This window comes from Lactuca serriola, chromosome 2, assembly GCF_051521515.1.
Source record: "Lactuca serriola cultivar US96UC23 chromosome 2, Lser_US96UC23_V15, whole genome shotgun sequence".
In the NCBI taxonomy this organism is placed as follows: Eukaryota; Viridiplantae; Streptophyta; class Magnoliopsida; order Asterales; family Asteraceae; genus Lactuca; species Lactuca serriola.
Genome location: NC_136409.1, coordinates 34,326,273 through 34,349,186, shown reverse-complemented (window position 1 = coordinate 34,349,186; position 22,914 = coordinate 34,326,273). Strand labels below are relative to the sequence as shown.

The following is a 22,914-nucleotide window of genomic DNA, read 5'->3' as shown; positions in this document are numbered from 1 at the left end:
TGGAGAACACGAATATGGTCAAAGGCATTTCGTGTGCAAGATATTGGAGTCTTATTCTGGAAAAGATCTATGAAAAAGAGGGAATTCAAATTCCTACTGATGAAGCTAGGGCAGAGTTTGCAAAATACCACTTTTCGAAATCAGTGGAGGATGATTCGGAAATTTTCACTACAATTGTCAGAATTCCGGATGGTATGTTGAAGAAGGTTGAACCAACCAACAAAGTCTTAGTCAAATATTTGAAGACAGTAAACCCTAATGTTGAATCTGGGGTGTTACTCAAAGTGGTTTATGTAGGTTCGTCTAAAAAGTCTAAGAAGACAAAGACGATAGCTGAGAAAGTTGAGGCTGAAAGCTCGAAAAAGCCAAAGTCTAAATTCTCAAAGAAGAAGAAAGATGATGATACGAAGAAGGCTCGTTAACTAAAAACATATATTTATAAAGATTTCAAATATATTGTTCTATAAAAGTCACATATTCCTAAATATATAGATTTGTACTCTACCTTAAAAACAAGTAACAACCCTTGTCGACTTAACTTAAAACGGTATAAATGCCTTTGTAACAATCCTATTTAAAAATGGCCTTCCGGCATCCCAAAGGGTGTTTCATTCATGATCATCTCCAATCTTCCAGCTATTCAAGAATCCAATCAAGTCTGCTGATTACTTTTTGGATTTGAGACACTTGTCCCAATTCACAAGCGATCATATATATATTATTATCCTTGCATACGAATCAAAATTCTTAAACTCGACAACACGATCACCAAATGGGTGCATCGTCTTCGACGGAGCAAGTTTCGCCGGAGCGACGTGAGGCGGAATCATTAGCTGCGTCCACGGGTGCTCTAACTGTGCTGGAGAAATCCTTTTCAAATCTTTCAGATCCTCAAACTCAAACCATCCCCATTAGTTCTCTACAGGTAATTTTATCCTCAAACCCTAGTTTCTGTATTTCCAATTCCTCAATTTCCACGTACTGACATTATCCAACGAGTATCCAACGATTAGCAATTAAGATTGGAAACAGTTTTGTATATAAACTAATAGTTTTGTTGTTTGTAGGAATGCTTTGAATTATCCATTGATTACCAAAGTTGCGAAGCGTCATTCAAACCAGAAAACTTTCCTGGATTACTGAATCATCTTAACCATTCAATAGTGGAACAGTTTTTCTCAGCTGAAGAAAACGGTCTAAACTGGATCGCGTTCTTGAATGGCTACACTAAATGCTGTGGAAGGATGACGACATCAGATTCATTAAACAATTTATTGAGAGTCTTTGGGTCGACGATTACAAAATCAGGAGCCACAACAGGATTGCAAATCGATTCTACTGATTGTGATTATAAGATAAACGGGCATCTACTTCCCGCTGATTTATTGATGCTTTTGTGGATGTGTTGGGCTATGTATTGGGATTCTAGAAATTCAAAAGGGGGAGTGAAATTTGATCTTGTTGATGTGAATAATTTAGTGTTGTCTGCTGTTTCTTCGTGTGGTGATGGTGGTAGTGAGTTGAATGTATGGGATGATAGTTTATTGGGATCTGATATACAACTTCCTATTGGGAAGCTTCATGTGTGGGTGTTGAAAACAGTGCCTAATCTTCCTGAATGCTTGGTGCAATTTGTTTATTCAAGACTTTCCAAATTTGCCCCTCAACAGGTACTGCATTCTTTCTAAGCATCTACGCCCAAGAGGACAAAAATGTCAATCTTTTCTCCTCCATGAGACTCACCATTGTTCTCTTGTCTTATACAAAAGACATAAAAGATTTCAATTTTTTTTACCCTTTTGATATGATTGAACTCCAATATTATTAACATCAGGAAAAAATGGAGGCATCATCTTCATCTACAAATGATAATCACTCAAATTCAGAATCTCATACTTATCTTCTAACTCCTGGAAAAGCTTGGTCTATTTCACTTACCCTAAGAAGTACAATGCATGAAGAAATTTTGAAAACGTGTTTTGCACATCATGATGAAGTTAAAGAAAATCTACTATATCGGTTTGTCCTTTTATCTTTTTTTTTTTTTTTTGGTTTAAAGAATTAAAGACCATTTATATATATTGTGTCTATTTCTTGTTCCTTGATGTGGAGTTGTGGACTATGGTTTGTTTGATTGGGTGAGTTAACTTGAAAAAGAAATAAGGGAATCCAATGGAATTGGAATTTCAGATTCCATTCCATGGTTGTTTGGTTGCTAAATGGATGGAATTAGAATTCATTTAAATTCCATGCTTGATGGATTTATCATTCGTATAAGGTGGAAGGAATTCAATCCCAGTTTTTATAACAAAAGACCAAAATACCCTCATTATATATATCCAAATAAATAAACATAGTAAAGGTGTTTGGATGTGTGTAGAAAACTGATTATTGAGATAAATGTACAATTACTTTACTAACCCTGGCATTCTTTTTAGTCTTTAACTTTGCATTCATGTAATATATACAACAACAGGGCTTCTCTTCATGGAAAAGGGTTGAATAGATTTTGGTCAAACGTTGAGGGGTATAATGGTCCAATTCTTCTACTTATTTCCGCTACTTCAGAAGATCATAGTTGGACAATTGGTGCACTTACTCACCAAGCTTATGAAAACAAGGATACATTTTATGGAACATCTGGAAGCCTTTATGCTATAAGCCCTGTTTTTGATCATTTTACATCATCAGGTGTGGCATTTTATAAGTTGTATAGCATTGTTATTGTTAGAGTAAATTACATTTATAGTCCCTAAGTTTAGCTTTTTTTCGGGTTTGGACTCAAAAAGTTTTTTCATCTTGCATTTTTGGTCTTTAATTAGATGTTGCATATCAGTTTTGGTCCATGTTCCATGTAAAATGCCTATTTTACCCTTATAGCTAAACTTTTAATATATACTAGAATTAATCTAATTGATATATTATTATTATTATTATATTAATAATAAATAATATATCATTTAAGTGTTTGTAAATTACACAAATAGTCCCTATGGTTTAAGGTAATTTGTGTGTTTGGTCCCTAACTTATTTTTTTAACTCAGAATGTCCCTATTGTTTGTTTTTGTTACGCGCTTGGTCCCTGTTTTACCTAAAAAGACTATTTTGCCCTTAGTTTTTTAATTTATTTAAATAAACACACCCCTAAGCCCACCCCCTCACCTTACCTTACCTACCCCATCATTTTTCCCTATTTTAATAATAGTCTTTTTAGGTAAGACAGGGACCAAGCGCGTAACAAAAACAAATAGTAGGGACCCCCCGAGTTAAAAAAAATAAGTTAGGGACCAAGCGCGTAAATTACCCTAAACCATAGGGACCATTCGTGTAAGTTACTCATTTAAAAAAAACTAAACGGAAAAATAGTCATTTTACATGAAACATGGACCAAAATCGTCATAACACATTAAAATAAGGACCAAAACGGCAGGATGAAAAAAAACATTTTGACACCAAAATCAGCTAAACTTATGGACGAAAAATGTAATTTACTTTTATGATTATTTTATTGATATTATCATTTGAGAAATTACAAATTTAATCCTTGAGCTTAGCTCTTTTTTTTGTTTTTGGTCTCCCAAAGGAATCGGTTTACAGTTTTGATTATTATTTGAGGCTTTTGCAACACGTTTGTTCCTTGTTCCATGTAAAATGACGATATTACCCTTTTTTAAAACAGGCAAAGAGAAGAACTTTGTATACAGTCACTTGCATGTGGCTGGTTATGAGGCTTATCCTAAGCCTGTAGGAATTGGTTTTGGAGGATCAAATGGAAACGAGAGAATTTTTATGGATGAAGACTTTTCAAAGCTTATTGTGCGCCATCATGCGTACGATAAAACCTACCACCCTGGTTCCCTTTTTCCAAATCAGGTGAAATGACGATATTACCCTTTACCCATTCCTTGTCTATTGCTGATTCACAAGAATAAGTTTCCCTTCCCGACATTTATTTTCTTTATAAGAAAAAAAAAAGCTCATAAGCACCAATTTTGACTCATTTGAATGAAGAGGACATTTATGTCTTTTACTCTGACACGAGAGTCAAAAGAATCACTACCCCAAAAAACCATTAAAAAAAAAAAAAAAAAAAAAACCTGATATGAGTATATTGTCCTTTTCGGTTTTTTTTGTGGGCCTTTATTAATTTAACTCTAAATAATAAAAAGGTATTAAATAAACTTAAAAATATATCATTAAGGGTAAAATAGTCATTTTATTTCAATAAGGGACCAAAACCGAAACAAAAACTATTTATAGGGACCGGACCGAGTTAGAAAAAAAATACAAATAAGTTTTTTTTTAATTAGTACTGTTATTTCATTGATTAAAGTAGAGAAACAAATACAAATAAGTTAAAAAAAAATAATAATAAACAAAAAAATAAATAAATAAATAAACCATTTTTGTAGGGTTACTTGCCTACAGAAGCTCAAGTTTTGGATGTGGAAGTATGGGGATTAGGGGGCAAAAAAGTAAAAGAAGCTCAAAATTCATTCCTGAAAAGAGAACAATTATTCACAGAACAAAGGCGAAAGGTAAATTTTTTATTTTTTTCTCAAACACTATTTTTTTTTACTTCATTAAATTGTTACTAACTTTATTTTATTTTTTAAAATTTTAGATTGACTTGAAGACTTTCACAAATTGGGAAGACTCACCCGAGAAGATGATGATGGACATGGTGTCAAATCCTAGTGCTGTTCAGCGTGAAAAAAGATAATTTTTGTGTGGGTTACTTTAGTTCACATGAGGTAGGTATATATCAATATTGGTGTTTAAATTTGTAGTGTATTTAAATAATATAATGTTGATAATAATTTGTTTTTATTGTGTGAAAATAATTTGTTTTATTTAGGATTGGAACAATGGAATAAAGGGTTTCGGGTGTGGTGTCTATAGAGGGACATTGATCGGCTTGTTTTGGAGTCTTGGAGATGATGTCATTTATGTGTATATATGTGTACAATATATAATGGAATTGTGCAACTAAACTATTGTTTTTGTATTTATTGGGGTAGAATATTATTCCAAACACCAATTTTTGCATTAGATATAATGTTTGGTGCAAAAAGTAATTATCTTTAACCTAGTAGTACATCAAATTTTACATCAAAGGGAATATTCCAAATATATACTGTTGTCTCAACTTATATATATGTTAAAATATTTCTCAAAGTACTGGTTTTAATAAATTCATTTTATATCTATTTCTCTATAATCATTGTTGTTAAGATCTTGATTTTGATATTAGAATCTTATGACCTTAAGATTCAGGGATATTAGGGTCTCGACTCGTGAATTCGAAATATGATCTTAAAAACCATTGTTTATTCATAATTTAAAATCTTGTGTATAACTTAGAAAATGTGGATTTAACTTGAAATTGAAGTTCAAAATTTATCCATTCAACTCAAAATAAAGCATTGTAGATTACATGAAGCCTCATAATTCATCAAAACTACATTCCATCTCATATTAGACAAAGCAACATGATTCATCAAAACTACATCCATCTCATGTTAGTCATGTGACTTTATACCTTATTTTGTATTTGGTCATGAGGTTCTTGTTTATTTTTCTTTTTAATTAAGATGTTCTCTATCTAATTGTTGTGTTATATCTATAAAAAGTATGGTTACTATTTAAGAAGTTAAGATTAATTCGAACATCAATGTCTTGATGAACCTCAAGGTATGGATACCAGTTCATTTTGAGACAAACTTCTAATAATTGTGATGTTATAATCAAGATCATACAAAGCGATCATAAGTACATGATATTACAACCTTTATAAATTATCTTATCAAACAATTATAACCAAATAAATCATCTCCTATATATGATAATATTAAAAATAACAAATGTTACATATAAAATATTAATATATAATTAAATTAATTACAAGTAGGAGATTGTTAAAAAGTTAAACAAGTTTATAACCATTTCATAAATAAGTATAAAACAGTTGTAAATAAATTTAAAACTTAAAAAAGTTATAAATATCTTTTTTTTTCTTTTTTAATGGGTTAATTACCATATTTGCAATTGGATGACTAAGGTGCTGTTTGTTTTTTCTGAGACAAAATGTCTGCAGTCTGCGGACCACATCTGTAGACCTCTACAGTAGAAGAGGTGAACCAAACGTCTGCAGTCTGAAAAAAGAAGACTGTTTGTTTTTTTAACATCTGCGGGCTACTAAAATAAATTGAAATACAAATAAACTGATTTTTTTTAAACTTCAAAGTGATTTTTTAATATTTTTATGACTTTGTTATAAATAATTAACGAATCTAGATCAACTTTTATATATTATTGTATAAAAAATAAAAATAAAAATGATATGAATTAACGTATATATTTGATAAAAACCAACAACTTTGGTTGCAAAGCTATAACTAAACATTATAATTAGTGATCAAAGAATTTGATATATAAATGGACGAAAATAAACTTCAATTTTTTCAATTAAATCTATTAAAAACGTACCATAAATATTTTTTAGAGAAATTGACGATAATGTATTAAATAATATTTTACAAAATTTGGCAAAAAAATATATTATATTATGATTTTTTTTCATATTTATATAAACAACTTCAACGACTATTATTGTAATAAATCTTTATTTACAAATTTGTCAAAAATATCATGTTTTTATCATCGAACGTTTTTTTTAAGTTCTGTAATTTTTTTTTCCAATTTGTTTATCATTAATAAAGTTGGAAAAAATATAAATTAAAAAAAACTTAAAAAAATAAAGATATATATGTTTTTTAGGCTAGAAGATGTTAGAAAACTTTGGTCAACATCTGCGCCAAGAAGAGGACGCACAGACATTTTTAGGTCTGCAGTCTTCAAAAAAACAAACAGTCTGCGAAGGCTAATGTTGCTTACTTTAGTTCTGTTCAGCGTTATATCTATTTAAGAAGTTAAGATTGATTCTTGTTTAATGTTTTGACTTTATACCTTATTTTGTATTTGGTCATGAGGTTCTTGTTTCTTTTTCTTTTTAATTAAGGTGTTCTCAATCTAATTGTTGTGTTATATCTATAAGAAGTATGGTTACTATTTAAGAAGTTAAGATTGATTCGAACATCAAATGATGAACCTCAAGGTATGGATACCAGATCAATTTGTCAATTGTAATTGGACGTGTTGGTATTGTTCTCCGTTTAATGTTTTGCAACTCTTTATTCCATTTTGATTCTTTTGCCCCACCTTGTTTCCTTTATAGGTGTTGGGTTTAATAAATCTCGGTCGGTTTCAAAAAAAAGCTATCTAAGTTTAAATCGTAATAATTAAGTTATTTAACTCTTTAGTTTGTATTAAAGTTTTCCTATGTTCACAAATGATTTTTGACTTAATTGACCATCCAAGTTATAAAAACATCACAATTTAACCCTCTAAAAACATCAAATCTAGAATAGCATGTCACGAGGGAAATAAAACAAAATAAAATGTTCAATGACCTAATTATCACATTTTAAATTTAAATGGCTAAATGTTTACATTCTTAAAACTTTAATGATTGAATTAAATCAAAACTCCTTTAAAAAAAAAAAAAAGATTTGGTTTTCTGTCGGTGGTGTAATTGGATTATGGAGCCTTAGAACATCATTTTTTGATCAATTTTTTAGCTAAACCTTCCAAGGTTATCTTATTAACTTTTTATATGGACATATTTTTCAATAAACGGATTAAACACTTTTGCTCGCCTTAAAAGCAAACCTATAGTTGATTGAAAAAAAAAAAAAAAAAAAATATATATATATATATATATATATATATATATATATATATATATATATATATATATATATATATATATATATATATATATATATATATATATATATATATATATATATATATATATATTTTGTAAGCTGTTTTTTTTAAAGAATTAAATTACAAGAAAATAACAATGTCCAACTAGTAAGTGGCGTTCCACTACGAGAAATCACAAAAATCTCAAATTCTATTACGTCAAAAATCCATAAATTAACCAAATATTTTCCAACAATCAAAAACAAAAAATGACATGTAAATTAGTTTACAAACAAACAAACCCCAAAAAAAAAAAGAATAATAATAACAAAATAAAATAAAAAGATATCTTGCAAGACTAACCAACAACCAAAGCAGATGTAAGATCTCGAACTTTAAGTCTGCCATTTCCTCTCTGTTACAAAACCCATCACTTAATCAGCACATAAACACATTAAGTCAAAAACAAGAAACAACCCTAATTTTATTATTAATTAATAATTAATATTACCTCGGCTTTCATTTCCCTTTGTAGTCTGTTGACCTTGTTGACTCTGAGGTGAAGACCTTTTCAATCGAGGCGAATCATGCCTACTATTCACAGCACCAGGCATCGAATGTCTCTTTTTCAAATACGCATCTTTCTCTTTCCCTTGTACATCTGGACTTAACCTTGGAGAGCTATTAAGAGCTTTTGCTCTTGCTGACTCAGTCACTTGCATATAACTCGGTATATAATTACTATTACTATTACTATAACTACTATCTCTCGCTTCCTGATTATCAATCTCCGAGCTTTGCGACCCGAAAGAATTCCTTCGTTTTCCACTTTTACCCTCCTTCGGTAAATTCTCCAAACTACCCCTCGGAGACAATAGTTTCTTGCTATTCGACCACATCTTCGGTTTTTCTTTTTCGCTCGATGCTTTTCTAGGTTTAATATCACTCGATGATTTTCTTTCACTCGAAGGTGTTTGTTGTAACTCCGGTTCGAGGGGCGATTTTGTAATTTGGTTGGTAATGAGGCTGTTTGTTTCGGGTGGAATTGTGATGGAGTGAGTCAACTCGGTGCCTAGAAGATCGTGAGTCGACTCGGTGGTTTCGATGTTTTCGGATTCGGATGGATCGGGTGAGTCGAGCATGGAGGTGACCGAGAGTTCAGTTCCGCATTCTGAGCCGGCGGTTCGAACCGCTTTTAAGCTTTCGTAAACCGGCGGTGCAGTGGTTTTGGCCGCCGCTGCCGCCGGTGGTGGTGGTGGTTCCGTGGTCAACTCTTTGAACTTTGACTGGGCGGCAATGAATGATGGATTGGTTGTTTTTCTTGATCCGAATACGGATTTTCTTCCTTCGGAATCGAAATCGGCTTGTTCGGTTGCCGCCCTTTTTGGTGGACGTTTAGGCGGCTCAGCCTCGGATACGGGCGGAGTGGGGGCGGTGGTCAAAGGTTTGACTTCGGGGGAAGAAACGGGGGATGAAAAGGATGTCCATCTTTGTAGCCATTTCCATGTGGGATCTTCTTCTTGGTTTGATGGATCACATTTGATGTTGATTTGTTTGGTTCGTGGTGTGGATTGGATTAGCTTTTTTAAGAGAAATAAGATTTGTTTAAGTCTTGTGTTTTGATTGAGTAAAGGGTAAAATTGGGAATAAAAAAAGTATGGGAAGATGAAAAAGGATAATACCTGGTTTGTGAATTTGTTACTTAGAAGCTTCTCGATGGAGATATAAGTTGGATGTGGCTTTGTATTGGAATCTTTTATTCCCTAAAAAAAATGAATTCCATTTTTTCTTTTTTAACCAAATGACCAAAATACACATAAATAGAAACAAAAAATCAAGTATATAGAAGAAACCAAAAATACAAATTATTTTATTTTTAAGGATTTTATGCAGAAAAGTCCTATTATTTTGGGAAATTTTTTTGATAAAGTCCTAAATGCTATTTTTTAGTAAGTCCTGATTATTTAACATTTTGCCCAAATTAATGAAAAAGTCCTTATTTTTTTTTTAACAGGAAATGATAGATTATCGTGTAAAATTAAATATTTGAGGCTTTATCAAAAAATTTCCCAAAATAATGAGATTTTTCTGCATAATATTGGATTTATTTCAGTTTCTACAAACCAAACATCTGCCAATATTATAAAACAATAGGTTAATCCAAAAAGACCTTATATTTTGTGTGTTTTACAAATTAATTTATTTTTTTGCCTGAAAAGGACCTTGTATTTTTTATTTTTTCAAAAAATGCCCTCCTCAACTTTGTATTTTTTTCCGGAATAAACCCTCAACCTTCTAAATGCTTCCAAATAAACCCTTAATTTCTCAAAAAAAAAAACCCATACACCTTTTTTTGAAAAAAAAATGACTAAAAGGACCAAAAAAAAAAAATGAAAAAATACAATATGTTTTTCAGACAAAAAATAAATTGGAGGTTTAATCCGGAAAAAACACGAAATATAATTTCTTTTTTTTTAATATTAACCCTAAAAAAATTACTCAAAAACATCATTGAAAATGAAGTAAATGAGCCTAAAGTTTTCATATTCATTCATATAATCATATGATTAAATAAGGTATCAATTTAAACGAGGAGACTACAGAAACGAGTCATACTCATAACTAAGGGTAAATGAGTCATTTTAGGTAATACCTTTTCTCCAATAGATAATCTTTTAATAGAATGACGAGAACGAACAAGAGTTTGCATTTTGACAATTGCTTGAATGCAACGCAAAGTTCCAGCAGCACGACAACGAACCAAATGCCCTCGAACAACAGCTTGCAATTTCACCACTTTTTTATGCCTCAAAACTTCTCTTTCAGCCTAAATATATATTACAATAAACCATCATTAATAAATTAAAAACATATTATCTTTATCTAGTAAGACATCATTTTTACCATTCTACCCTGTAACCAAACTCTCTCATGTTGTTTCTTTCTTTTTAAACCTATTAAAACAATATTAATTATCTTTTAATAGTTTTTCATTTTTTCTTGATCGGGCCCTTTTAGTCGGTTTTTTTTTCCAAAAACTTTTAAAATGTGAGGGTTTTTTTGAGTAAATTACACAATTGGTCCCTATGGTTTAGGGTAATTTGCACGTTTGGTCCCTGACTTGTTTTTTTAACACTAAAGGTACCTATTGTTTGTTTTTGTTACGCGTTTGGTTCATATCTTACCTAAAAAGACTATTTTGCCCTTGATTTTTTAATTTATTTAAATAAACACACCCCCAACCCCACCCCCCTCACCTTATTTACCTACGCTACCATTTTTCCCGATTTAAATAATAGTCTTTTTAGGTAAGACAGGGACCAAAGGCGTAACAAAAACAAACAGTAGGGACCTTCCGAGTTTAAAAAAATAAGTCAGGGACCAAGCACGCAAATTAACCTAAACCATAGGGATCATTCGTGTAATTTACTCGTTTTCTGGAATAAACTAAAAAAATTGAGGTTTTTTCGGAAACAATTAGAAGGTTGAATGTTTTTTCGGGAAAAAACACAAAGTTAAGGGATTTTACGGAAAAAATGAAAAAATATAATAAAAAAATAAAGTTGAGATTTAATCCAGAAGAAACACAAAATATAAGGTTTTTTATGAGATTAACCCTTCTGTCTAAAAGTAATGATGAATAATAAATTAATAATTAACTATTTATTTGAAAATCGTCATAAATTGATATTGTAAATTTATTTATTTTTTCAAAAGTTTTCATTGGAGATTTGGGGCCGTTTACAATATATTGTGTATGATGGTTTTCAAACAAATAGTCGATTAGTATTCATCATTACTTCTAGACATAAGGGTAAAATGGTCATTTTTATTAAATTGATATTGTAGATTTATTTAATTTTTCAAAAGTTTTTATTGGAGATTTGGGGTCGTTTACAATATCAATTTATTACGGGTTTCAAACAAATAGTCAATTATTATTCATCATTACTTCTATACAGAAGGGTTAAATGGTCATTTTTTCATGTTCATTCTATCCATGTGGGAAACATTGTTATTACACATATGCAGAAGTAAATACATACCAAGAATTTTCTAACAGCAGTTTGGATGATAATGATGGATGATTCATCAGGACTTGAGTCAAATTTAATTTCATCTTCATCAGCAGGTTTTGTCACCAAATTGGTCACCACATTGTCCTTGGTATTCGAAGTTGAAACCCTAGAAAATTCTTCTGTTTCTGTCCATTGATTTGTAGAAGTTTTCTCACTGATGATTTCTTCTGAGTTGATAATAACAGGTTCTGAGCTCTTTTTATCATCAGAAGAAGGTATTTCTGTTATTACATTTACAGTGTTGCTTAACACTCGATGACCTGATGATTTTTTCCGAAAGCTCCATCCTCTTTTATCGGGGTTTACTTTATTCTGAAGTATGTTCATAAAAGGTCACTAAGTTAATAGATACATTATACACATAAATTCAATTAAGTTGTAGTATAACTAAATCTTGACATTACTTTGGACATTAAATTTCATTAAGTTGAAATCAATAACTAAATCAAAGTTGAAAAAATGAAGATTCTTTATGAAAACATTACTTTCGACAAAATAATGAAAATCTTGACACCAATATTACATTGTTTCAGATCGACTTATGAGAATCTCAATCCCCTTCTGAATATTCTCCAAGAACTCAAATCAGTGAAAAATCTAAGTTTCAAGCATCATTAGTCAATTAGATTAACCAGCTGATTATAGAGTTTAGCACTTTTTGAACATAATTCAACTTCAATTAATCAATAATCATCAAACCTAGCATCATGAAACCCAAACCATAGCTTAATTTCGCCAGAATCAACTATCATGCACAAATCGCAAACCCTCGATTGGCGAAGTAGATACTATTCGCACGAAACATTACCAAAAAAAGATATTTTTGCTCAGTGATCCATCATTTCCGATTTATCGGAAACGCACTGAATTTCAAGTTCTCTATGAAGAATATCGAGATATGACATAAAATAGAAGGAAATACCTCCGTAGAAGCATCAAGGTCGTCTCTATCGACAGATTCAGAGCTGCCGCCACAAGCAATGATTTTGAAGCAATATCCGCTAGATCTTCCCATGTTTCAAGCTGTATGTGGTTCAATCGGGAAACGAATAGTTGGAACGATTTTATATGCCTTTTTATCCGCTCACATTTCACAGTGTCGCCATTGTTGGGACTTGCACCCTCAGCAAGTGGAGAGTGAGAGTGAGAGTGAGCTTGGGTGTGTAAGGTATAAGTCGGACCTGGACATGCTCCTTAAATCTAGTTAAATTTGTGTTTCAATTCCGCCCTTTATATGCCGTTCCGTTTCCTTTGCTTGCAACGGGAAAATAATTGTTTCTAGGGAGGGAAATAAAATTGAAAAGTATGAAAATATCTATGACTAAATGATACGTAGTAAAACAATTTACATAGGTAAGGGAAATTCGTAGACTAATCAATTTATTAATAATAATTAAATAATCAGTTTATTAATAATAATTAACTACATATGAAACTCTGTTTTGTGGGGTTGAATTTGCTAATACTAAAAAAAACCAATGGAAGACATTCGGTTAAAGAGGGTGTTATTGTTTAACCATCGTTCTTGAAAGAGATTCTTAACCAATTTGTCCTTGGTCTTCTTATGTTCCTTGTATGAACTTGAATTTGTGGTAGGTTTTGACAGTTTGGTTCGTCATGGGTTATGTGTTTCTTGTATCTATACCTATACAGATAGTCATTGGGCTTTTGTGGGGGTTAGATTTGCTAATACTAAAGAAAACCGATAGAAGACATTAGGTTAAAGAGGGTGTTATTGTTTGACCATCGTTCTTGAAGGCGATTCTTAAAGATTTTGTCATTGGTCTTCTTATGTTGTGTGTATGAGGTATTGAATTTGTGGTAGGTTTTAACAGTTTGGTTCGTCATGGGTTATGCGTTTGTTGTATCTATACCTATTTAGATGGTCATTGGACTTGTTAACGTGATTTTCATTTTTGGTAATGACGCGATTGTCTTATACTCATGTGGTGTAGTGTTCTATTTTGCTTATAGAGTGGTTATTGTCTGAATGAAGTTGTGGGTATAAATTAGAAACGTAAGAGAATGAACATTGAAATATTTTTTGGCTGACTCAATGAAATGGGGAAGAAAGCGCTCCTGAAATAAGCGAATATTAGATAGAATGTAACACCCATAAAAAATCATGAAAAATTTAAACTTTTTAAAACCAACCAGAAATCATATTGCTTACAACATAGTTTTCAAAACACGTTTAATATCAGAGTTTTCCCAAAATCATAACACAAAACACGAAGAGGTGCACGATCAAGCATTCGCCTTCTCACGATCATCTGAGGTACCTGAAACATAACCCAAAACTATAATTCAAAAGCTTAGTGAGTTTCCCCCAAAATATCACCACACAAAACAAAACATAAATACAAATACTCATGTGTGGCTCAATCAGCCTCGCGTTGGAATACCAGGCATGTCGGGTCCAATTAACCATCAGGTTGGAATACTCAGGGTTTGTTGGTCCACCGCCTCAACCCTACCGCTCCTCCCGAGCCTCCGTGGCTAAATTTGTGTTTCAATTCCGCCCTTTATTTGTCATTCCGTTTCTTTTGTTTACAACGGGAAAATAATTTGTTTATTTGAAAGAAAATAAAATTGAAGAAAATTGCGTATATAACTTTATTAAAGGTTTAAATATTGTATTTGTTTGACCCAAATCTTAAATGTCATAGTCTTTCTTAATGTTTTAAAATATCTGATTTAACAAAATTTAATTTTTAAATAGTTTTTACTATTTAATAATAATTTTTTACAATTTAAAATCATTAAGATTGAAAAAATAACTAAATGAATAAGAATACCCTTACTCTCTAAATCACATAAACCGGTTGTTGCGGTAACAGAAGATCCCGTCGATCAAAAAAACACACAACGTCGACCTTTTTTTCAGTCTTCTCGCCTCTTCCCTGTTGCAATGGGGATGATTATTAGGTTAATTTCTGGCTTTCTTTGTGAATTGAACATTCAATTCATGATTACAACGGATAAATAACTTAAAACTTGAGAATGCATGATCAACACATGTGTAATCTAATACAATCAGTAGGTTATTTGTTAGCTTTGTTTGTTAGTTAAACATTGAATGTGAGTACAGTTGATATAATGTGCAATATGAATGTGATTACAATCAATAGGTTACCTATAGCGTCCAGAATTTACAACTCAAAAATTTTTGTTTTAATATTACTAAAAACCATAATATCAAATGTTATATAATAAAACCATGAATCATATGTCTCAAAATGCCATAGTAAATGTATCAATTCAAAACTGAAGTCAATATCATATCAAAATATCTGAATAAAACTCTCAGGATAAAACTGCAACTGTGGTGTGTGCCATGCCATCAACTCGAGCTCTTCCCCTTGCTAACGGAAGTACCTGAAACCAAAACTGAAACTATAAGCGCAAAGCTTAGTGAGCTCCCCCAGACTACCACATACCATACATCAACATAATAAACACATACAACAATTACTGGGCCCCACCCAATGCATCGGGCCCAGCCCGGCACCAGATTGAAGTCCGAAATAACTTGGGCCCCGCCCGACAACGGACCGAAGTCCGGAGTAACTTGGGCCTCGCCCAACATCGGACCGAAGTCCGGAATGAACTGGATATAACATATCAAGAACATTTAGCATAATCACATACTGTATCGGCTTACCCGACATACTACACATAACAACACATGCTTGAATCACGAAGACATCAAGCATACATACTACTGCTATCTAAACGGGCCGACATTGTGGCCGTAGACCCGTTCCTACTGGAAGAGGACTCACCTCGTAACGCTAGTTGCTGGGATGCTAAGTCTGAAACTGGTTGACTGCTGCTCCAGAATTCTCTGGCTACAAATCCCAAAAACACTAGATCAGGCACTGATAACTGACCTCAGGGTAAAATGACTATTTTACCCTTGGTCAAAGTCAACTTCCTGGTCAAAGTCAACTTTCAGTTGACCGGACTCGCCGAGTCGGGGCGTAGACTCACCGAGTCCCTCCATCACTAGATCTGAACTCTAACTCACCGAGTCCATTCCCACTCACTGATTCACCCTAAACTCAAATCGGGGAAAAATCGGGGACTCGCGACTCGACTCGTCGAGTCTGAAGAACAACTCGTCGAGTCCCAAGCATGCAAATTCCATACAGTCGATTCTAATACACTTCAGTGCATCCAACCCGTAGATCTAATCTCCTGGGACTATCTGAACACGTAAAGTTGCTAACTTTATGTGTAACCAATATGAATGAAGCAATAACACTCAAACTTTACTATTATGGGGTTAATAAGCCAATACAAAGCCATGGTTGCCAAAAAGGTGATCTACTTGAGCTTTTGGAGCTCAAGAGAGGCTAGATCTGGGATATGACTCGCTCATAAGGCTTTATCACAAAGGATTTGGGGTTTTTGAGCTTAAAACCGACAACTTGGGGACAAACTAGATCTATTAATAAGCAAGATGGAAACTTTATTACCAGAAGGTATGACCAAAGAGGAGTGTATTCTGGATCTACTTCTTCTTTCTTGAGCTCTTCAACCTTCTCCTTTTTCTTTCTTGAGCTCTTCAACCTTCTCCTTCTTCTTCTTGCTCCAGAATGCACCAAAAGTTCCTTCACAATGCAAAATTACTCACACACACTTCAAGGAGGTTAGGGTTTCGGGAATAGGTCTCTGGGGAGTGAAGGGGGTTGGCTTGGGGCGATAATGAAGTTTAAATAGGGTGCAAATCCTTGAAATTAGGGTTTCATCCAGACAGGCAGACTCGCCAAGTCCCAGAATATGGACTCATCGAGTAGCCAACTTAAACCACGTGCAAATCTCGTCCTGACTCGACGAGTCGGGCTACTGAATCGTCGAGTACCCCTCAAGAAATGAAAATTACTTTTATTTAAATCTCATACTAGAAATAGGGCGTTACAACTCTCCCCCACTTATCTTAGACTTCGTCCTCGAAGTCTGCTGCTGCTGAATCTGAAAATAACTTTGGATAATGTTCCCTCATCTCCTCCTCGGTCTCCCACGTCCACTCTGAACCCTTTCGGTGCTGCCACTACACCTTCACTAACTGAACCACCTTGTTCCTCAAGGTCTTCGTCTTCCAATCTAAGATCGCAACTAGTCTCTCGATATAATTCAGGCTGCTATCAACCTAAATATCCTACAAGGGTACAATTTCTGACTCGTCCACCAAACACTTCCTCAACTGGGAGACATGGAAAGTGTTGTGGATCTGGCTAAGCTGGGAGATCCAATTTGTAAGCAACCCAACCCACCCGGGCCAAAACCCTAAAGGGACCAATAAACCTGGGGCCTAGCTTGCCCCACTTCCGGAACCTGATAACACCCTTCCAGGGCGATACCTTCAGGAGAACCATGTCACCCACCTGAAATTCCAAGTCCGAACGCCTCCTAACAGTGTAACTCTTTTGCCGACTCTACGTAGTCTGCAGTCTGCTACTGACCTGCTGGATCAACTCTGTGGTCTTGAGCACCACCTCAGTGCTCCCGATGACTCGCTGACGGATGTTTGCATAATTAGTCATATGTTTAGCATACATTTTTATTCATTTTTAGCTAATTATGTGCATAATGTGGACAAAAGGTACTTAATAATGCTTAAATTTTGTTTTCAGTCCAAAAGACATGCTTGGAAGTAAAAAGGAACAAGGAAAAGCAATTAGAGACCAAAGAATGATGAATGAGGAAAAACACACTAACTCGGCGAGTCCGCGAGGCTACTCGGCGAGTATCCAAGAATATTCCCTAAGTTAAGTCAAGACTCTTGGCAATACACGGATTTTACGCATCTACTCGGCGAGTTGGGTGACCTACTCGCCGAGTGGCCCCTATTTTGTGATAATTATAAATATCGAACCTTTATCCGAATTGGGGAGACTTCTGGCTTTTGGGAAGCTACACCTGCGATTGAAGAACCTTTTGGAGAGCTGGGAAACCCTAACCTTCGATCTTTTGAAGAATCAAGGCAATTTAGGTTATACATTCCACTTAATCTTAGGAATTAAGCATGTCTAGCCTAGTTGAATTTGTTTTTGAGTTAGTTTTTACTGTAACCATGAGCTAAATTCGTATTGTTTCTGTTTAGGAAGACCACATTACTCCTATGATTTAATTATTATTTCTATTGATTGTTATTTAGTGATTTTATTAAATTAAGTTTGTTAAAGAACCTTATGCATTAACCACAACTATTTTCTGTTAATTGGAAGACAATTAAGTTGCATGAACATCTCTTAGTTGTTAACCTCATATGTTTATGTGAACACTTTATCATATGCCTAGGAATAATGAAAATGAAACTAGGATTAATTAGAGAATGAGTAAATTAATGTGTGAGCTTGTTTGAGAAACCAACAAACAAGAGGTTAATTGAAACACCAACTTGATTAACCAATTACAAATCTTATTTAATCCAAATAATTGAACTAGGGAATTAATTAGTTTAAACAATTGGCCACTGCTTGAATTGATTAATTATCTAAGGGTTAGTAGTAATGAACATGAACCTAACCACTATAGTTGGTAACCAATAACAATTGATCTATCATATAAATAACCATAGGAGTGAATTGGTTGGACCTAAACAGAAACCCTTTTATAAAATTTGGTGAATTTGTTACTTGTCTTAGTTGTTTAGTTAATTAAGTGCTTAAGTGGTGTGTTTAAGTTTCTAGTCTTGTAAAACTAGAGAAAAACCCTTTTACTTTTATTACTTGCTTAGTTAAAATTAGTTATTAGTTTAATTTCGGTTCCTTGAGTTCGACACCCTACTTATCCAACTATACCACTAAAAGACAGGTTAACTAACTTTATGTGCTTAATTTATCAACTAAAAGTAGGAATAAAACTAGTGCATTTAACACACATCAAGTTTTTGGCGCCGTTGTCGGGGAACGGTTCCAAAATTAAGTCTAATTCCTAATTTTATCGATCCTTTGTGTGAGTTTTTCTTGCACAAAGTTATTTTTCAATAATATAGTAAGTAGGTTAGGTTTTAGAAATTATCAGTTTCTTTTTAAAAGTCTATTAATTAGTTTTAATTTTTTAGTTTTAAACAGGCTACTCGCCGAGTGCATTCGCACCTACTCGGTGAGTACCCTGCTGTTTGCCAAACTATTTTTCTTTTTCGTTCTGTTTCATTTTTGTTCTTTTTACGCGTTTTTTCTTGTTTGTTTGCAGTTGTTTCATTACCCGAAGATCTGATACACCTCTGGTTCCTCCTCTCGAAGACCCGGAATCTGCACTAAGGAGGAACAAAGGAAAAGCCGTTAGAGAATCCGTTTCTTCAAAGAATTCGCCACTAAAGAACCTCAAGTTCGTTTTCAACAAGAAGAAGAGTAGCAAATCAGGAGCGTCCAACGCCTCTTTAACAATCGAAGACCCGATTAAAGAAGACACCGAGTATGAGACCGAGGAAGAAGAAGAACCTACATACGAGCACGAATCCGATTTTGAGGACGATTTAGCTATCACTATGGCTAATATCGATGAAGTACCCATGGGGGAATGGAAGAAGAGGATGCGCGATGACACTAGTCCGGGACTTGTGCAGCCCGCAATTCCCGCAACTGCTACTTTTGAGCTTAAGGGTCATATCCTAACTTTACTTAAAGAGATCCCTTTCACTTGCAAAGATCACGAAGACGCCTACAAGCACTTGGATGAAGTTAATGATGTAGTTGATTATTTCAATGTTCCCAACGTGCCTCGGGAAACTCAGCTACTTCGCATGCTTTCGGTTACTTTGAAGGGTGCTGCAAAGGATTGGCTCAAGTCAATACCCCCCGGAACCATCACTACATGGGATCAGCTGAAAGAAGAGTTCATTGATCAATTCTGTCCACCATCCAAGATATCTAAGCTCAAGAAAGTCATAGCCAACTTTGAAAAACAAGCTGTAGAGTCATTATGAAGCTTGGGAGAGGTACAAGAGCTTGCTAAGGAATTGCCCACATCACGACCTCAATAGTTAGCAAGAAGTCTCCATATTTTATGATGGGGTAAATGTTACAACAAGGCAATTACTTGACTCGCAAGGTCCACTTACGAAGAAGGCACCTCCAGTGATAAAGCAACTAATTGAAGAATTCTCTAAGCATTCTAGAGAATATCATAATCCAAGAAATGATGTGACAAGGGGGTCCGCCTATGCAGCTTCAGAAGACTTATCAGCAGTGATGGCTACGTTGAAAAACATGGATAGGAGGATAGACAAAATGGACCAAACGATACATGCTATACGGGTGGGTTGTGAAAATTGCAATGGGCCTCATCTTACTAGAGACTGTGACTTGGATGAAAATGGCAACAAGAAGGTGCAAGTATGTTGCTCAAGTGGGGACCAATATGATGAAGATTGGCGAAAACCAAAGAAATAGTGGGTCCCTTATGATGAGTACAAGAAGGCTAAGGAGGAAAAGTACAAGCAGAAAGGAAGAGGTTTTTACCAAAAGGAGGAGCCTACACAAGAAAGAAAACCAAGTTTGGAAGAGATGCTTACCAAATTTGTAGTTGCTTCAGAAAAGAGACATAGTGATCATGATGTTGCAATTCAAGAAACAATAACCATTCTTAGAAACCAGCAAGCATCTATTCACAACATAGAAATGCAGCTAGGGCAACTTGCTCAACAAATCAACCAAAGATCACCGGGCGAACTTCCTAGTAAAACCGAAAATAACCCACGAGGCGTGCACATAAACATAGTCACAACAAGAAGTGGGAATATAATCACTCCTCTGGCACCTATTCAGAATGAAGCACCCAAAGAATTGCAGAAGGAGGATGCAGAAACTCAAGACCAAAATCAAAATCTTCATGGAACAGAGCCTACTCGCCGAGTCCAGAATATGAACTCGACGAGTCCACTGCCAAACTCGAAAAATCAGATTCCTGAAAAGCCCTTTCAGCCTCCATTGCCATATCTAGCCCGAGCTAAGAGAGAAAAGCAGGAAGAGGAGTACCAGAAGTTTCTTGATCATATTAAAGCTCTTCAAATCAACATACCCTTCATTGAAGCTATCGCATAAATGCCAAAAAATGCAAAATTCCTTAAGGAACTTCTCACGAATAAAAGGAAGATGGAGGAAGTGAAAAAGGTAGTTCTTAATGAGAACTGCTCAGCTGCCATGCTAAATAAGCTACCAAAGAAGAAGGGTGACCCGGGAAGCTTGACTTTGCCTTGCCAATTTGGTAACTTAGCTACCATTCATGTTTTGGTCGATTTGGGAGCAAGTGTGAATCTCATGCCGTATTCATTCTTCAAGAAGCTGGATCTCCCGGAACCAAGGCCAATTTGTATGGCGATTCACTTAGCAAACAAGACAGTCACCTTTCCAAGAGGCATATGTAAAGACTTATTGGTCAAGGTGGATAAGTTTGTATTTCCCGCAGATTTTATAATTCTAGACATGGAGGCGGATCCTCAAGTCATGATCATCCTTGGAAGACCTTTCCTCAACACGGCAAGTGCTATAGTAGACATGAGAGACTCAAAGCTTACTTTACGAGTAGGAGATGATTCAGTCACTTTTGGGGTTGATCAAGCTATGAAGCATTCAAGAAATAGTGATGACATGGCGTTCTCAATTGACATGCTTGATGAATTAATGGAGGAATGCGATAATGAAGATCCCAACAAGTCCACAAATTTTGATGAAGAATTTGATGCTGAAAAAGACTTACTGGAGATCGAGATGCTGCTGGAAGCAGCTGAGTATGAAGAATTGATGAAGCAATCTAACAGATCAACTCCCCGAGTAGGGCCGATCTACTCACCGAGTCCATGCAAACAAAAAAATGGATTCGTGAATTTAGCTGCCAACTCGCCGAGTCCCTTACCTGCACTCGGTGAATACACCATGTAGATCGAAAAAACAGAGCTCAAAACGTTACCAGATCACTTGGAGTATGCTTTCTTGGAAGATGGTCATCAAAAGCCAGTGATAATAGCCTCTGACCTCTCCGAATCTGAAAAAGGAAGAACTAGTTCAAGTTTTGAAGAAGCGAAAGCGGGCCATACCATGGAGCATTACCGACATCAAGGGAATCATCCCCTCTTATTGTTCTCACAAGATTAATCTGGAAGAAGGAGCAAAGCCAGTTGTGCAGCACCAAAGAAGATTAAACCCAAATATGCAAGAAGTGGTCAAGAAGGAAGTGGTCAAGCTTTTAGATGCGGGGATTATATATTCCATTTCCGACAGTCCGTGGGTGAGTCCGGTCCAAGTGGTGCCCAAGAAAGGAGGGATGACGGTCATAACTAATGAGAAGAATGAGCTTATTCCGACACGAACGGTAACCGGTTGGAGAGTGTGCATCGATTATTGAAAGCTAAACGATGCCACTCGTAAAGACCATTTCCCCTTACGTTTTATTGATCAAATGTTAGAAAGATTATCGGGCCATAGTTATTATTGCTTTTTAGATGGATTTTCGGGTTATTTCCAAATACCCATAGACCCAATGGACTAAGAAAAGACCACATTTACTTGCCCAAGTGGGACTTTTGCTTATCGACGCATGCCTTTTGGGTTATGCAATGCACCCGCGACATTTGAAAGGTGCATGACAGCTATATTCCACGATATGGTGGGAAAATTCATGGAAGTCTTTATGGACAATTTTTCTATTTTTGGATCTTCCTTCCATGATTGTCTCACAAATCTTGACTTAATGCTTGCTAGGTGTGAAAAAACCGACTTAGTTCTTAATTGGGAGAAATGTCACTTTATGGTCAAGGAGGGTATAGTTTTAGGCCACAAGGTTTCCAAATTGGGAATTGAAGTGGATCGGGCAAAGATTGACACCATTGCCAAATTACCCCCACCAACTAATGTGAAGGGCATTAGAAGTTTTCTAGGACACGCGGGTTTTTACCGACGTTTTATAAAAGATTTTTTTAAAATAACTAGACCTCTAACACAATTGCTTTTAAAGGATGCACCATTTAATTTTACTAAAGAATGTTTAGAGGCCTTTGAATTCTTAAAGGAAAAATTGACTAATGCCCCGATCATTGTTGCTCCAAATTGGGATTTAC

The 22,914-nt window shown here is 34.6% G+C and overlaps 2 protein-coding genes and 1 non-coding gene across 3 annotated transcripts; 1 reads left to right on the top strand and 2 right to left on the bottom strand.

Moving 5' to 3' along the window:
* Positions 1 to 594: 594 nt before the first annotated feature.
* Positions 595 to 5,133, top strand: LOC145086136 (TLD-domain containing nucleolar protein). The gene is made up of 8 exons (XM_079023871.1): positions 595 to 925; positions 1,068 to 1,670; positions 1,835 to 2,019; positions 2,477 to 2,691; positions 3,680 to 3,873; positions 4,413 to 4,538; positions 4,625 to 4,754; positions 4,859 to 5,133. Exons 1-7 carry the CDS (start codon positions 773 to 775, stop codon positions 4,721 to 4,723), a joined length of 1,575 nt encoding a protein of 524 aa, XP_078879997.1. The 5' UTR covers positions 595 to 772; the 3' UTR covers positions 4,724 to 4,754; positions 4,859 to 5,133.
* Positions 5,134 to 7,963: 2,830 nt separating this feature from the next.
* LOC145086135 (protein IQ-DOMAIN 32-like) lies at positions 7,964 to 12,998 on the bottom strand. Its single transcript, XM_079023870.1, has 6 exons — positions 12,772 to 12,998; positions 11,817 to 12,161; positions 10,424 to 10,597; positions 9,453 to 9,533; positions 8,282 to 9,350; positions 7,964 to 8,185 (listed from the first exon to the last, which is right to left on the bottom strand). Exons 1-6 carry the CDS (start codon positions 12,862 to 12,864, stop codon positions 8,166 to 8,168), a joined length of 1,782 nt encoding a protein of 593 aa, XP_078879996.1. The 5' UTR covers positions 12,865 to 12,998; the 3' UTR covers positions 7,964 to 8,165.
* Positions 12,999 to 19,731: 6,733 nt separating this feature from the next.
* LOC145091206 (small nucleolar RNA R71) lies at positions 19,732 to 19,836 on the bottom strand. Its single transcript, XR_013702092.1, has one exon. It is a non-coding gene; the product is annotated as a small nucleolar RNA R71 (small nucleolar RNA).
* Between the last annotated feature and the right edge of the window lie 3,078 nt (positions 19,837 to 22,914).

What these genes read in the sequence shown, in the direction of transcription:
- LOC145086136 (XM_079023871.1), top strand. Translation starts at nt 773, where the DNA reads ATGGGTGCATCGTCTTCGACGGAGCAAGTTTCGCCGGAGCGACGTGAG. An exon ending in TCCCCATTAGTTCTCTACAG is followed by an intron (nt 926 to 1,067) that starts GTAATTTTATCC and finishes TGTTGTTTGTAG; the next exon opens with GAATGCTTTGAATTATCCAT. An exon ending in CCAAATTTGCCCCTCAACAG is followed by an intron (nt 1,671 to 1,834) that starts GTACTGCATTCT and finishes TATTAACATCAG; the next exon opens with GAAAAAATGGAGGCATCATC.
- LOC145086135 (XM_079023870.1), bottom strand. Translation starts at nt 12,864, where the DNA reads ATGGGAAGATCTAGCGGATATTGCTTCAAAATCATTGCTTGTGGCGGC. An exon ending in GATTATCTATTGGAGAAAAG is followed by an intron (nt 9,534 to 10,423) that starts GTATTACCTAAA and finishes CATTTTTTTTAG; the next exon opens with GGAATAAAAGATTCCAATAC. An exon ending in GTAACAAATTCACAAACCAG is followed by an intron (nt 9,351 to 9,452) that starts GTATTATCCTTT and finishes CTCTTAAAAAAG; the next exon opens with CTAATCCAATCCACACCACG.